At 46.3% G+C, this 13,983-nt stretch overlaps 1 protein-coding gene across 1 annotated transcript in view; it reads right to left on the minus strand.

Annotated features, from left to right (window-relative positions):
* Positions 1–13,983, minus strand: part of Appl (amyloid-beta-like protein) — a 213,590-nt gene that overhangs the window by 23,202 nt on the left and 176,405 nt on the right. The window contains exon 3 of the mRNA XM_045755645.2: positions 3,167–3,293. Coding sequence (XP_045611601.2) covers positions 3,167–3,293 — 127 coding nt within the window. The remainder of the gene's footprint in view (positions 1–3,166; positions 3,294–13,983) is intronic.

Consider the following 13,983-nt stretch of genomic DNA (forward strand, 5'->3'; position numbering starts at 1 on the left):
GGTATAAGCAGCTAGAGTAATTTTTGCTATTAAGTGTTTGGTATGGGACACCATACACAGGAAGTGGGAGTTAGAATTAGGAAGATTAGTGACCCATAGAGTAGGAGTGGCCGCTGGTGTCCTGGAGGTCATCAGGTCAAAACCAAACCACCTCCCTGTATTGTGAGAGTTCTTCTTAGCATATCAACAAACTGGAAAACGTGCAAAGACATGCCATGAAGTGGCTCCCAGAGCTGAAGGACAAGAACTACGAAGAGAGGTTAGAGGCATTAAATATACTTGAACAAGAAGATAGAAGAAAAAGAGGCGACATGATCACTACGTACAAAATAGTAACAGAATTGATACAATTGATAGGGAAGATTTCCTGAGACCAGGAACTTCAAGAACAAGAGGCCATAGAGTTAAACTAACTAAACAAAGATGCCGAAGAAACATAAGAAAATTCAATTACGCAAGCAGTGGTAGACAGTTGGAACAAGTTAGGTGAGGTGGTGGTGGAGGCCAAAACCATGAGTAGTTTCAAAGTGTTATGTGACAAAGAGTGCTGGGAAGACGGGACACCACGAGTGTAGCTCTTGTCCTGTAACTAAACTTAGGTAATTACACTTAGAATCTTTCCTATTGTCTTGTACCTGTAATTACCTATGAGCTTTTGCCAATAAATATTTGTTTAACCTTTAAGAAGTCATAAACATGGCTGGTCTCTTAAAATAGAGATATAATGGAAAAAACATCTTATCTGTGTATTTATGACATTTACAGTACAACCTCATAATCTTTATTGGTAAAAATACATATGAAATATGTGAAAAAAAAAATGTACATAGCCTAATTTTATTAAATATAAAGCGTCTAATTTTGACAATGATTATATAGTACAGGTGGAGATAAACCTGCAATTACAGATTTTATCACGGTAACTACATAACTACTGAAGAAGAACTGTATTCACCTAGTTGTGCTTGCAGGGGTTGAGCTCTGCTCTTTCAGCCCACTTCTGATTGAATAATCAGAGTAATTATAATAATTATATAGCAATTATAATAATAATCGCCTACAATCAATCAACTGTTACTAACTACTAATTTTTTTCCCCACACACACACACACACAGAAAGCAGCCCGTAACACCTGTCTAACTCCCAGGTACCTATTTACTGCTAGGTAACAGGGGCATTAGGGTGAAAGAAACTCTGCCCATTGTTTCTCACCGGCGCTGGGAATCTAACCCGGGCCACAGGATTACATGTCCAGCGTGCTATCCACACAGCCACCGGCACCCCTGGATATTTACATCTAGTTGTGTTTACACTGTGTACACGTACAGTGAAGCAGTCTAGAATAGTCAACTTGTTTTGAGAGGACTGAACATTAAAGCACTCATTAGTTATCTTGCATAAAATAAAACTTCCCATGCAATGTAATACATGCTGCTTTGTACCTACTGGAAGGGGCTCAAACCCTTATCACATGCAACAATACCTTTCTACATGGTATACAGCAATGTCAAACATTATGCATGTTAGTGGCTTTGCAAGAATGTAAAAGCACCAATGTTATGTACTCTCGCAAACCCATTGTTTCTACTTGTAAATAAATAAATGAATAAAAAAGTAAATAAATGTCATGTAATGGTTACAGGCCTAGACTATGATAAAAACATTTAATTAAAAGAAAAACTTAATAAAATTTCTATATATCTGAAGTATGGTACACTTTCTTCAAAAAATATGGTCATTTGTATCCAAAGTGCTTACACTTCTTTAATTTTCCTGTGTAAGACTGTGGTTACAAGACGTTCATTTGGGGTCATGAATATAGAGTATTTCAAGTCCCAAGGATCAGTGCAGGACCAATCCACAGTGCAGCATTATGGAAATAAATGTAGTCTATAACAAATATTCAGATACGAGCCATGTGCTGCATTCAGATACAATAATAGCTGGTTTGGGATTACGGGGGATGACCAGTAAGCTCATATGAGGAGAATATCGAATGCTGCTGCTTGCTAGCATAATGGCAACCCATCTGCCAACAAATTATAGAACTTGCAGCTACTGTGGATAGGATTCTAAAGAGCATAGCAAAAGGTGAAATAAGTGTAATTGCAAACCTAACCAAAAGTATTCTAGCATTAAACCAGGCAATCCTAAGCCTAATTTAGTTCACATATGTACTATACTCAGCTTAAGAAAAGTCAGTTTTGACTGTAAGCCTTCTTTCATGGGTCATCTACAAAAATTAAAATTACAAAATGGAGTTTTTTTTGGCATATCAGTCCATATTTTGTAATTTCATTCACAGTAACTATAAATACTAACTGATCATTTTTGGATGACAAGTTGTAAATTGCAAGCCATTCCAAGTGAAGCTTGTCCAGAGTAATCTCTAGTATGGAACCAGTCGATGATAACTGTCCGTGCTGCCTCAATGTTCATACATCTTCAATTTATATTACCCACATTTTAATTAAAGATCAATTAATCTAAATTCATAAGCTTGTCATTATATGCATCATAAATTCACTGACACTAAGGGTTGTTAGGGTATTAGGTATGCTTAGGGGAGCCGTCTCGCCGTGCCCTGTGGCTGGGGGAATCGGTGCCCTGAAGCTACATAAAAACCCTATACCCCCCCCCCCCCCCCCCCCGAAGTGGCAAGGGGAGTTAGGGGACAAAAAAAAAATATATTTCATAAACGGTATAAGTCACAATAATGTGGGAGAAAATATACAACCTAACCAACCACGCATGAAATGAGAGGAAATATCAGCAATATGTTGGAGAAATACTAAGTAAATGAGTAATGATTGTGGTTAGCCCATTGTTAAGCCATTAAGTTGTGGAAATTTGTTAACCGATTTACCTGAGGGGCACTAACCCTAGTGGCTTCGATGAGGACAGGAAGCCGGCAGCTTGTCAAAGGTCCCCTCAATGCCTTAATGATCTTAATCGTCAATAGCTTAAAGATTAGAATAGCATTCCAATACTGTACAGTAATATCCAAAATACAAGGATCTGTGTACCTCAGACAAATTTTTTACCAAAGGAAAAAAAAAGTAAGAAACAAAATTATGATACTTTACCCTTTCCAAAGTGAATCATATGTTTGTGCAACAAGTGTGCAATGTATTACATCCCAAGAACTTTAAACAATGACTCACCCAGACAGCGGTAAGGCTTGACCCATGCTGCAGCTTTGCACTTGGCATGACCAACGCGGCAAAAGTTGGGCACTTTGTAGTAGTGTGATGATTCAACAATGTTGGTGATGTCACGGCCAGGGTACACCTGAAACAAGAGAATTTATCATTACAGCACTTTCATTCAACAAACTGAAAAAGCTTGCAACAAAGTGAAATTCAATTAGAAATAAAGCACACAACAGTTACAAATCCAGATTTATATAAGACAAATAAAACTGTAGCATATCCTTTGTTCCTTTTGCCAAGAGTACAGCTTAGAGCACACAGTACATGTACCAAGTTAAGTCAATGCACCTGATGTAGCTGAAGCTGGATACCTGATCAACCAGGCTGCGATTCATACGCCAGGCTGTGAGCAGTTGCGCCCAACAGCCTGGTTGACCAGTCCAGCAACCAGGAGGCCTGGTCAAGGACCGGGCCACGGGAACGTTGAGCCCCGAAATCATCATAGGGTAAGGAAGGTAATCAGCATAAGCATTCAGTTTACAATAATTGGTATTGACCTATAATTCCTTGATCCCTAACACAGCTGACCTTCCTCTTCTGGAGCATTGGTACCAAACTGCAGAGGAAAGCATCAGATGAAATTGAAGTTAATATGAGAAAGAATTTAACATCTATATTACATGTGACCCCTGACCTCTCTGGCCTACTGCTTCCCAAACCAAATTTCATTTGTATAGTCACAAGCATTGTTACAAAAATGTAGAGAGGGGAGTGGGAAAATAAGTTCAAGCTATTAAATGGAACCAATTGTTAGGGGGGTTCAATAGACTAGGCGGACAATGTTACAGCATAATACTGTACTGTACAACACACAATCTATGGGTATACAAATAACTACAGTATTTTCACTGGTGGCCAATTTAAATGCATGAAACAGAAATGTACAAAATAAAAAGATTCCATGTAAAAATTACATTTTGAAATGCAACTTTAAATTGTTTAAGATACTGATACACTGACAAAATACTGTAAATACAAATCTTTGAGTGTAAAGACATGGAAAACGGTCATGCTGGTGGAATTTCCTAACATGTGAGTGTGGCAACAAGATGGTGCTGCCCTCAACACAATAGCACTTCTTCCTGGAAGATATCAACCAAAACCAAAGTGGTGAAGCTAACCCACACACACATCTCCAAAGTATGGGGAAGGAGGGTGAGGGGCAGGAAGGAAAGATAGGAGGGGTTGGAAGGGACGGAGGGAGGGAATGAGGGGGCTGGAAGAGACGGAGGGAGGGAGTGAGGGGCTGGAAGAGACGGAGGGAGGGAGTGAGGGGCTGGTTGGGACGGAGGGAGGGAGTGAGCGGCTGGTAGGGACAGACAGACAGACAGACAGACAGACAGACAGACAGACAGACAGACAGACAGACAGACAGACAGACAGACAGACAGACAGACAGACAGACAGACAGACAGACAGACAGACAGACACACACACACACACACACACACACACACACACACACACACACAGTGTGTGTGTGTGTGTGCACATGTACTCACTAGGTGAGTACTTACAGTACATGAGAATTAGTATGCATACAACTAGTATTAACATTTTATAAATGGCTTTTAAACTATTTAATACACCAGTGGAAAAAATACATCCAGAAGAGAGTATGTAGACTTTCAGAGACTATTAGACTTTAATAGTAGATGACAAAACATGATCTACTCTCAAGTCTTGCTGGTGTTTCCATTGCTTTAAGAAATGCACGTGCGCTCTTCACTACTACCCATTCAACATACATGTAAAATATGGTTAAAAACCACTTCACATCCCACACAGGTTGAAATTGAAATAAGTTTATTGAGGTAAAATACACACAAAGGGATGAGGTAGCTCAAGCTATTCTCACCCCATTCAGTACATCGTGTTAATACATACATACACACACATCACAAACAATAAACATATTACCGAACATTCTGAGAATACCACACAGGTTGGCCTTTATACACGAGAGGGAGAGGGAGGGAGATGTGGCGAGGCTGAGGGTAGGAGGTGCAGCAAATGTCAATGAGGGAGGGGGGCTGTGCCAGGGCTTTGAACTAGCTCTATGTTAGACCTTTTACATTTGCTTTAAACAAAAAAAGGATAATCGCCCAGCAACCCGTACTCTCGAATAGTATATCACATTTCCGACGTATAAATCCACAAAGACCCGAAAAATGATGAACCAAATATCACAGCAGCTCGTAAAATTGACGTGATGCTCCGTTTTCTATTCATGGGTCCTAGGCTAAGCTAAGCTAAGCTAGGCTAAGCTAGGCTAGGCTAAGCTAGGCTAATTTAGTACCTCGATTTAGGTATTTTCTTCATGAATTATTGATACAGTGACATTTCTGCGACACTCCCTCGGGAGCCACATATTAAAAGTCGCACCAATTCCTCGCAACAGTCCACATTAATAAATCTATATGATTAGGGACGAGTACTGTAATTATGAGGCACCCGAGTGTGAGGAGGGATACACTAGACCCCCCCCCCCCCGCCCGCTCATTACCTGGGTGTTGGAGAGGGGAGGAGGAGGAGGTCCCTGGGGAGGGTGCGTCACCGCCCGTCGCCATGACAACAGTTTGTTTGGTCCACTGCGCCTCCCTCCCTCAGGCCTTGTAATGGGCCTCCTGCCCCCCCCTTTCTCTCTCCCACTTGCTTCCATTCCCTTTAGTCACCACAACGTACATCGCTTCCTTAATCAATCACTCTACTTCTCCAGAGCTTTTGACATCAATTATTCCCTCCCATCTCCTCTGCTTGATGCTTGCTTGATGGGGGTTCTGGGAGTTGTTCTACTCCCCATGCCCGGCCTGAGGCCAGGTGGACACCTGTTTGATGGGGTTCTGGGAGTTCTTCTACTCCCCAAGCCCGGCCTGAGGCCAGGTGGACACCTGTTTGATGGGGTTCTGGGAGTTCTTCTACTCCCCAAGCCCGGCCTGAGGCCAGGTGGACACCTGCTTGATGGGGTTCTGGGAGTTGTTCTACTCCCCAAGACCGTAGAGGCCAGGCTTGACTTGTCCTCCAGGCTGTTGCTTGGAGCGGCCCGCAGGCCCACATACCCACCACAGCCTGGTTGGTCCGGCACTCCTTGAAGAAAATTATCCAGTTTTCTCTTGAAGATGAGAAAACTCTCTATCCTCCTCCATTCTCCTTACCCAGGGTTGTGACTCTGGCTATGCTACACTGGCCCCGCCACACCTGTCGCCTCCGTGTCGCGTCAAATTAAACTGCCTGGCCACTCGTCCCACTCCTAATGTCGTTACGCGAGGGCCAATGTGCTTCATTTGTAAGGTGGAAGTGGACACGTCGCTGCTCGCCATTATCCCCTGGACCACCTCTGGCTCTCCTGGTAATAATCGCTCCACACACACACACACACACACACACACACACACACACACACACCACACCACACACACACCACACACACACACACACACACACACACACACACACACACACACACACACACACCACACCACACACACACACACACACACACACACACACACACACACCACACACACACACACACACACCACACAGGGTCTCGAGAAAGGTCTGCACTCATCTCAAAATTGTGTGTGTCACGTCGAGCACTGAACGGGGCATGGGGAAAAAATCAAATTCTATGCCAAAATTACCGCCATTTCTTATGACTTGAGCGTAAATATGAACCTCAGGTTGTTAGACAAGACGAGACAACTTCTGTAGCAGCGCTGTGTAACAATTGCAAAGGTGCCCACAACTGCAAAGGTCTCCCCCCCCCCCCTTCCCTCCCTTAACTCATACCAAGAGCATTGTGGCAAGTCACCAGAAGTTCGTAGACTTTCTCAGCGAATTAAGATTAATTAGATTAAGGTCAGGTGACATTATGTCAAGTTAATTTGATTTACACTATTTTTGGGTAGGGAGGAGTTGGAAGTGTAATATCCCCCGACCACCACCACCGCCCCCCCCACACACACACGATACAAGAGTTGAGAGGCGGGACCAAAGAGCCAGAGCTCAACCCCCGCGAGCACGATTAGGTAAGTATACACGACACTGGTTCGCAGGATGAGAGAAGAGTTAGGTGGGGGGGGGGGGAAGGATCACCACATTCAAGATTCTCAAAGGAATTGATAGGGTAGATAAATACAGTCTATTTAACACAAGGGGCACACGCACTAGGGGACACAGGTGGAAACTGAGTGCCCAAATGAGCCACAGAGATATTAGAAAAAACTTTTTTAGTGTCAGAGTGATTGACAAATGGAATGCATTAGGAAGCGAGGTGGTGAAAGCAGACTCCATACACAGTTTCTAGTGTATGATTAGAGCCCGATAGGCTCAGGAACATGTACATCAGTTGATTGACGGTTGAGAGGCGAGGCCAGAGAGCCAAAGCTCAACCCCCGCAAGCACCACACAACTAGGCGAGTACACACACACACACGGCTGTGTTACGCTCTCATATTGACTTGATTAATTCACAAAAGCCCCAATCAAATGCAATTTCCCGGCCAGCAACCACTCCCCCCCCACACACACACCCTTGAAAATACCCCTCACCCCCCTCCACCAAGCATATTTCTTCTATTGATTTGCCACTCCGTAAATAATACAACTGTTACACCTAACCAGAAACATACAACCCAAGGCACCTTTCTCGCCAAGCGACCGTCCAAGTGGTTGGGCACCATTCCTTCCCTCCGTCCCATCCCAAATCCTTATCCTGACCCCTTCCCAGTGCTATATAGTCGTAATGGCTTGGCGCTTTCTCCTAATAATTCCTTCCTTCCTTCCTTCCTTCTCGCCAAGCGAGGACGGTTAATAGAAAACGTTCACAATTACAATTCTTTAATCTTTGGTAAAGCACTTCCATATAGCTCTTGAAATAGAACATTGTCTGTAACTAGCTGGCATTGTGATTATAAGGTGTGTGAAGGATAGATGAAACTGTTTATGTAATAATCTCCGTTGAGGTCTGATAAGACCTGTTGTGTCACTCTGTAATCCTTTTTGCGCTACCGCTCACAGGATGAGTATGGGGTTCACAATAAACTAGCCTCCTCCGGCGGCAACAATACCAAATTTGAGCCGCAAGGTAGGTAAGGATATGTCCGCACTCTCCACGTACACGCCCTAAAGTCCTCTAGTTATATCTAAAAACTTTACACACACACACTAACCCATTATATGTCGCCTCTCTCTCTCTCTCTCCTCAAGAGCTCATTTATCAAGAGGAAGTGACTTAGCGGGTTTTCCCATTATCTGGTGGAGAAACACTTCGAACATCTACCTTGAGGTTACCTTGAGTTGGTTTCGGGGCTTAGCGTCCTCGCGGCCCAGTCTTCGATCAGGCTTCCTGGTTGCTGGACTGGTCGATAAGGCTTCCTGGTTTCTGGACTGGTCAACCAGGCTGTTGTACGGCCAAGAGTCAGCCAAGAATCTAGCACAACGCTTCACGTCGAGCGGGAAACGCTAAACTTGTCTTAGAGAAAATATTGAAAGAAAAAGTTGAATGGTTGAAACCAGTCGTTCGCCAATCAGTAAGGAGAGAAAACAAAAATAAATAAATGAATGTGCGTGTGTGCGTGCGTGCACACACGCACGCACACATGTGCATGTACTCACCTATTTGTGCCTGCAGGATCGAGCTCTAGTTCTTGGACCCCACTTGTCCAGCCATTGGTTATCTAATACAATGACTCGTGACCTATTACTCTATCATATCTGCTTTTAAAGACATGACTGGAGTTAGCCTCTACAACCTGCTCCTTTAGGTGATTTCCATTTACTCACTACCCTTATGCTAACAGAAACTTTCTAACATCAGTATGACACCTCTGAGTCAAGCTTCCATCCGTACCACCTTGTTCTACTGCAGGCGATGAGTCACAATAACGTGGCTAAAGTATGTTGACCAGACCACACACTAGAAGGTGAAGGGACGACGACGTTTCGCTCCGTCCTGGACCATTCTCAAGTCGATTGTGAATTCATAGAATTCCATTCTACTATTATTCATTGCAAACATTTCCTCTCTTTCCACCTTGTCAATCTCTCTAAGTATTTTATACGTCTGTATTATGTCCCCCCTCTCCCTCCTCCTTTCTAACGTGGTCATGTTTAGTTCCTGCTTGAGACCTGCTTGATGGGGTTCTGGGATTTCTTCTACTCCCCAAGCCCCACTACTCTACTTCTGACCTCCTGGTCAGAGATGTTTGTTGTTTTAGATTCAGCTACTCAGAACAATAAGTTCCAGTAGCACGGGCTATGGTGAACCCGTAAGGTCAGAGAGTAAGACGAGTTATTTGTTGTGAAAGAAACCTATCAGAAACAATTAGTTACAACCCCGTTGAAGTGCACCTACAGGGCACCAACTATAACCTGCCCAATACCACGTGCAACGGTAACGGGGCAGTCAATAAATTTAACTCAACAAACGGGCCCATTCATCGATAAATTTTAAATGATGAATTATGCAACATTCATTAGAATTAAAGTTGAAGGTTCTGCCTATGCCTCAACACTTAGACACTAGGCCTAATTCTTTTAAACCGCAATAACATCTTCACAAAGACATAATATTAAGGCCAAACAACTCAAGAGGGAAACCCGTTCTAGCACTTTCTTCTAGTCAATATTGACTTATTAAATAAGTGCATATGTGACATACTAATTTATTGTGAATATTTTAGTTTACCTTGAAAAGCTTCATAGAAAACACCAACCTTACCTAACCTTCTTAGTATGTTCAGATAAGCATCTTATTGCTTCGTAATTACAATTATTACTTAACCTATACCTATAAGAAGTTATATCTATACCTATAATAGGTTAAGTAATAATTGTAATTAAGAAGTAATAAGATGTTTATCTTAACATACTAAGAAGGTTAGGTAAGGTCGGTGTTTTCTATGAAGCTTTTCAAGGCAAACTAAAATATTCACAATAAATTAGTATGTCACATATGAGCGGGGGTGAGCTGGGGGGGGTGAGCTGGGAGGGGTGAGATGGGGGGGGGTGTGAGCTGGGGGTGTGTGAGCTGGGGGTGTGTGAGCTGGGGGTGTGTGAGCTGGGGGGGGTGTGAGCTAGGGGTGTGTGAGCTGGGGGTGTGTGAGCTGGGAGGGGGGTGAGCTGGGCGGAGGGGGGAGATGGATACCGGGGGCCACATTACTGAGACAAGTCGACAAAAATACAGCTTCACATTAGTCTTGGGAATGCACAAGATTCTTTTATGGTCGTCGTGTGTCAACACGACGACCTCAAAAAACCGGTGGCGGAATGAATAGCAAAATAAAAAGACCTCTCGAGAAGCAAGCAATTATAACTGAAAATATATCTACAGCCTAAACAGCCAAGAACTCACAACTGCAGCTTTTTTTTGTTGACATTTTTTCTACCGCAGACTTAGTCATTTATTTAAAATGTTAACTAGGGCGGGCACACGTATTTTCTTCTGTCCTCCGTGGACAGGGTTAGTGTGTGTGTGTGTGTGTGTGTGTGTGTGTGTGTGTGTGTGTGTGTGTGTGTGTGTGTGTGTGTGTGTGTGTGTGTGTGTGTGTGTTTAAGACGGGCGGGAGATGTGGGGTCTTATTTTTTGGGGAGTAGGCTAGGGGGGGGGTAGGCTAGGGGGGGGTAGGCTAGGGGGGGTAGGCTAGGGGGGGGTAGGCTAGGGGGGGGTAGGCTAGGGGGGGGTAGGCTAGGGGGGGGGGTAGGCTAGGGGGGGTAGGCTAGGGGGGGGTAGGCTAGGGGGGTGGGCGGGCGGAGTAAAGATGATAGAGAGGGGCAGGAGGAGGAGGAAAAGGTTTGTAAACGTGGAAAATAGAGTTATGATAGCCACGGGGCTGTCCGCCATGCTGACATTTTATGTTTAGGGGAGGTGGTGGAGTGGGAAGGGGAGGTGGGGGGAGGTGGGGGGAGGGGGGGGGAAAGGAAGGGAAGTGAGGAAGGGGAAAGGGAGGAAAGAGGGGGGGGGGAGGGGTTAGCTAAGCTTGCTCTCTCTCCACTGTCTGAGAGCTGTGTATGGAAGGACTGTTTCGTATCTTTCATCATGTATGTGTGTATGTACAGATGAATACTGATTAACATTCACAACACAACACATTCATATACTTGTATACATGTTTTGAATTTTGTGTGTGGGGGGGGGGGAGGGAGAAGGATGCTCGCCTGTATTTCATCTTGAGACACCTGGATCATACCTGGAGAGGGTTTCTAGAGTTGTTCTCTCCAAGCCCGGACATTAGCTACATGTTAATGGATTGTCTGGACTTTTATTTTTTTAACCCTCTCAATGCATTTCTGGACGTGTGTGATGGTGGCGTGGCGATGGACTGTGAATGTTGGTCTGTTGTTCACGCCGGGAAAGTTCCCCCCCCCCCCAACCCACCACACACACACAATTAGCAACTGTTCTTTTTGTGTTGGGATAAAAGTTGACATTTTCCTCCTGGTTCATTCTGAATGTATTTTCCCAATACTTGCTCAATGCTGATCAATGCTTGCTCAATATTGTTGGATACCTGATCAACCAGGCTGTGACTCGTACGTCAGGCTGCGAGCAGCCGCGTCCAACAGCCTGGTTGATCAGTCCGGCAACCAGGAGGCCTGGTCGACGACCGGGCCGCGGGGACACTAAGCCCCGGAAGCACCTCAAGGTAACCTCAAGGTAAGGTATGCTTGGTCGTGTTCTCTGTCATCATGGAGCTTATTTCCCAGAGACGTCTTGGAGGTATGCTGTTTTCTCAGGTTAGGCTCCATCTTTTTTTTTAATATTTTCTAGAACCTTTCTGAGTTTGTGTGTTATGTTGAGATCTGACTATTAGGTCGTCCTGTTATTTGGGTGTGTCTTGTGTTGAGGCTCATCCTAACGTTCCCTCTGCGATCTTTTGTGCTCGTGTGTCCGTCCACTGTGTGGTATAGGTTATACGAGACTGTTGTGGTTGGCAGTGCTCTGAGTGGTTGAGTGACTGGATGGTCTTGTTAAACTCTTAGGTTAGTTCCACCTTGTGGAGTCTCTGTACTCATATAGTGTATGTACTGTACAAGTCGTTGAACTTGATGCTGTTCTGTGGGGCGGGGCTGTGTGGGCGGGGCTGTGGGGGGCGGGGCTGTGGGGGGCGGGGCTGTGGGGGGCGGGGTTGTGGGGGGGCGGGGTTGTGGGGGGGCGGGGTTGTGGGGGGGCGGGGTTGTGGGGGGGCGGGGTTGTGGGGGGGCGGGGTTGTGGGGGGGCGGGGTTGTGGGGGGGGCGGGGTTGTGGGGGGGGCGGGGTTGTGGGGGGGCGGGGTTGTGGGGGGGCGGGGTTGTGGGGGGGCGGGGTTGTGGGGGGGCGGGGTTGTGGGGGGGCGGGGTTGTGGGGGGGCGGGGTTGTGGGGGGGCGGGGTTGTGGGGGGGCGGGGTTGTGGGGGGGCGGGGTTGTGGGGGGCGGGGTTGTGGGGGGCGGGGTTGTGGGGGGCGGGGCTGTGGGGGGCGGGGCTGTGGGGGGGGCGGGGCTGTGGGGGGCGCGGGGCTGTGGGGGGCGGGGCTGTGGGGGGCGGGGCTGTGGGGGGCGGGGCTGTGGGGGGGCGGGGCTGTGGGGGGGCGGGGCTGTGGGGGGGCGGGGCTGTGGGGGGCCGGGGCTGTGGGGGGCCGGGGCTGTGGGGGGCCGGGGCTGTGGGGGGCCGGGGCTGTGGGGGGCCGGGGCTGTGGGGGGCCGGGGCTGTGGGGGGCCGGGGCTGTGGGGGGCCGGGGCTGTGGGGGGCCGGGGCTGTGGGGGGCGGGGCTGTGGGGGCCGGGGCTGTGGGGGCCGGGGCTGTGGGGGCCGGGGCTGTGGGGGCCGGGGCTGTGGGGGCCGGGGCTGTGGGGGGCGGGGCTGTGGGGGGCGGGGCTGTGGGGGGCGGGGATGTGGGGGGCGGGGCTGTGGGGGGCGGGGCTGTGGGGGGCGGTGTGGGAACCGACCTGTGAGATTTATATTTATTTAATTTATATGAATTTATATTTACGTTAATTTATATACTTCGATAGCAATTTGTATAATGATAAGTGGACTGTATTTCTGCAATAATCTCATAATCTCACAAATCGATCTTCTACACATTAGGGGGGGGTTATTAAATTATATATATGCAGCCAATCAAACTACAGTATTAACTACACATTATTAAACATTGAAGAGGTTCCTTATCTTATAGTACAGCAGGTTAGTCCACCAGGTATAACTAGGGTGTAGACACCAAATTATCCTCTTTGAGGTAGCTTCCATATCACCCAGTAACTGGTGCACAAATCTTGCTTCCTCGTCTTGACCTGTCAAAAGTGCGCTAGCTGTGAAGCCAGAATCCTATATATGACAAGTATTTCAGAGAAAACTGTACATGGAACATGAAGACCTGGCTTAATTACCTTTAGTTTGAGGCTTCCACGTGATCTAACCGGGTCACCCTATATCCTGACATTAATGGCCATAAATGAATGATAAACGGGTTTCGGATAGACACTTAACTTGAATTTGTAGACAGCGTGTTGACAATGGTACACCTTTGGGTTCCATAACACTACGTCCAAGTAAAATTAACAGGAGCTGAATTTGCTCCTGTGTGAGCCTCTGGTCTCGTATAAACAATGGCTGTTTAACACTCCATACTATTGACGTTACTGGCCGACATTGTCCAGAATGATAGGAGCCGAATTTGCTCCACACGTCTCGGAGGTGACACAACAATGGCTGCCCTCCTTCCTCACTGACGCCTGGCCTACTTTGTCCAGATTTCAGAAAGTGATAGAAGGGTCACATTTACTCT

The sequence above is a fragment of the Procambarus clarkii genome, chromosome 62, assembly GCF_040958095.1.
Source record: "Procambarus clarkii isolate CNS0578487 chromosome 62, FALCON_Pclarkii_2.0, whole genome shotgun sequence".
Lineage (NCBI taxonomy): Eukaryota > Metazoa > Arthropoda > Malacostraca > Decapoda > Cambaridae > Procambarus > Procambarus clarkii.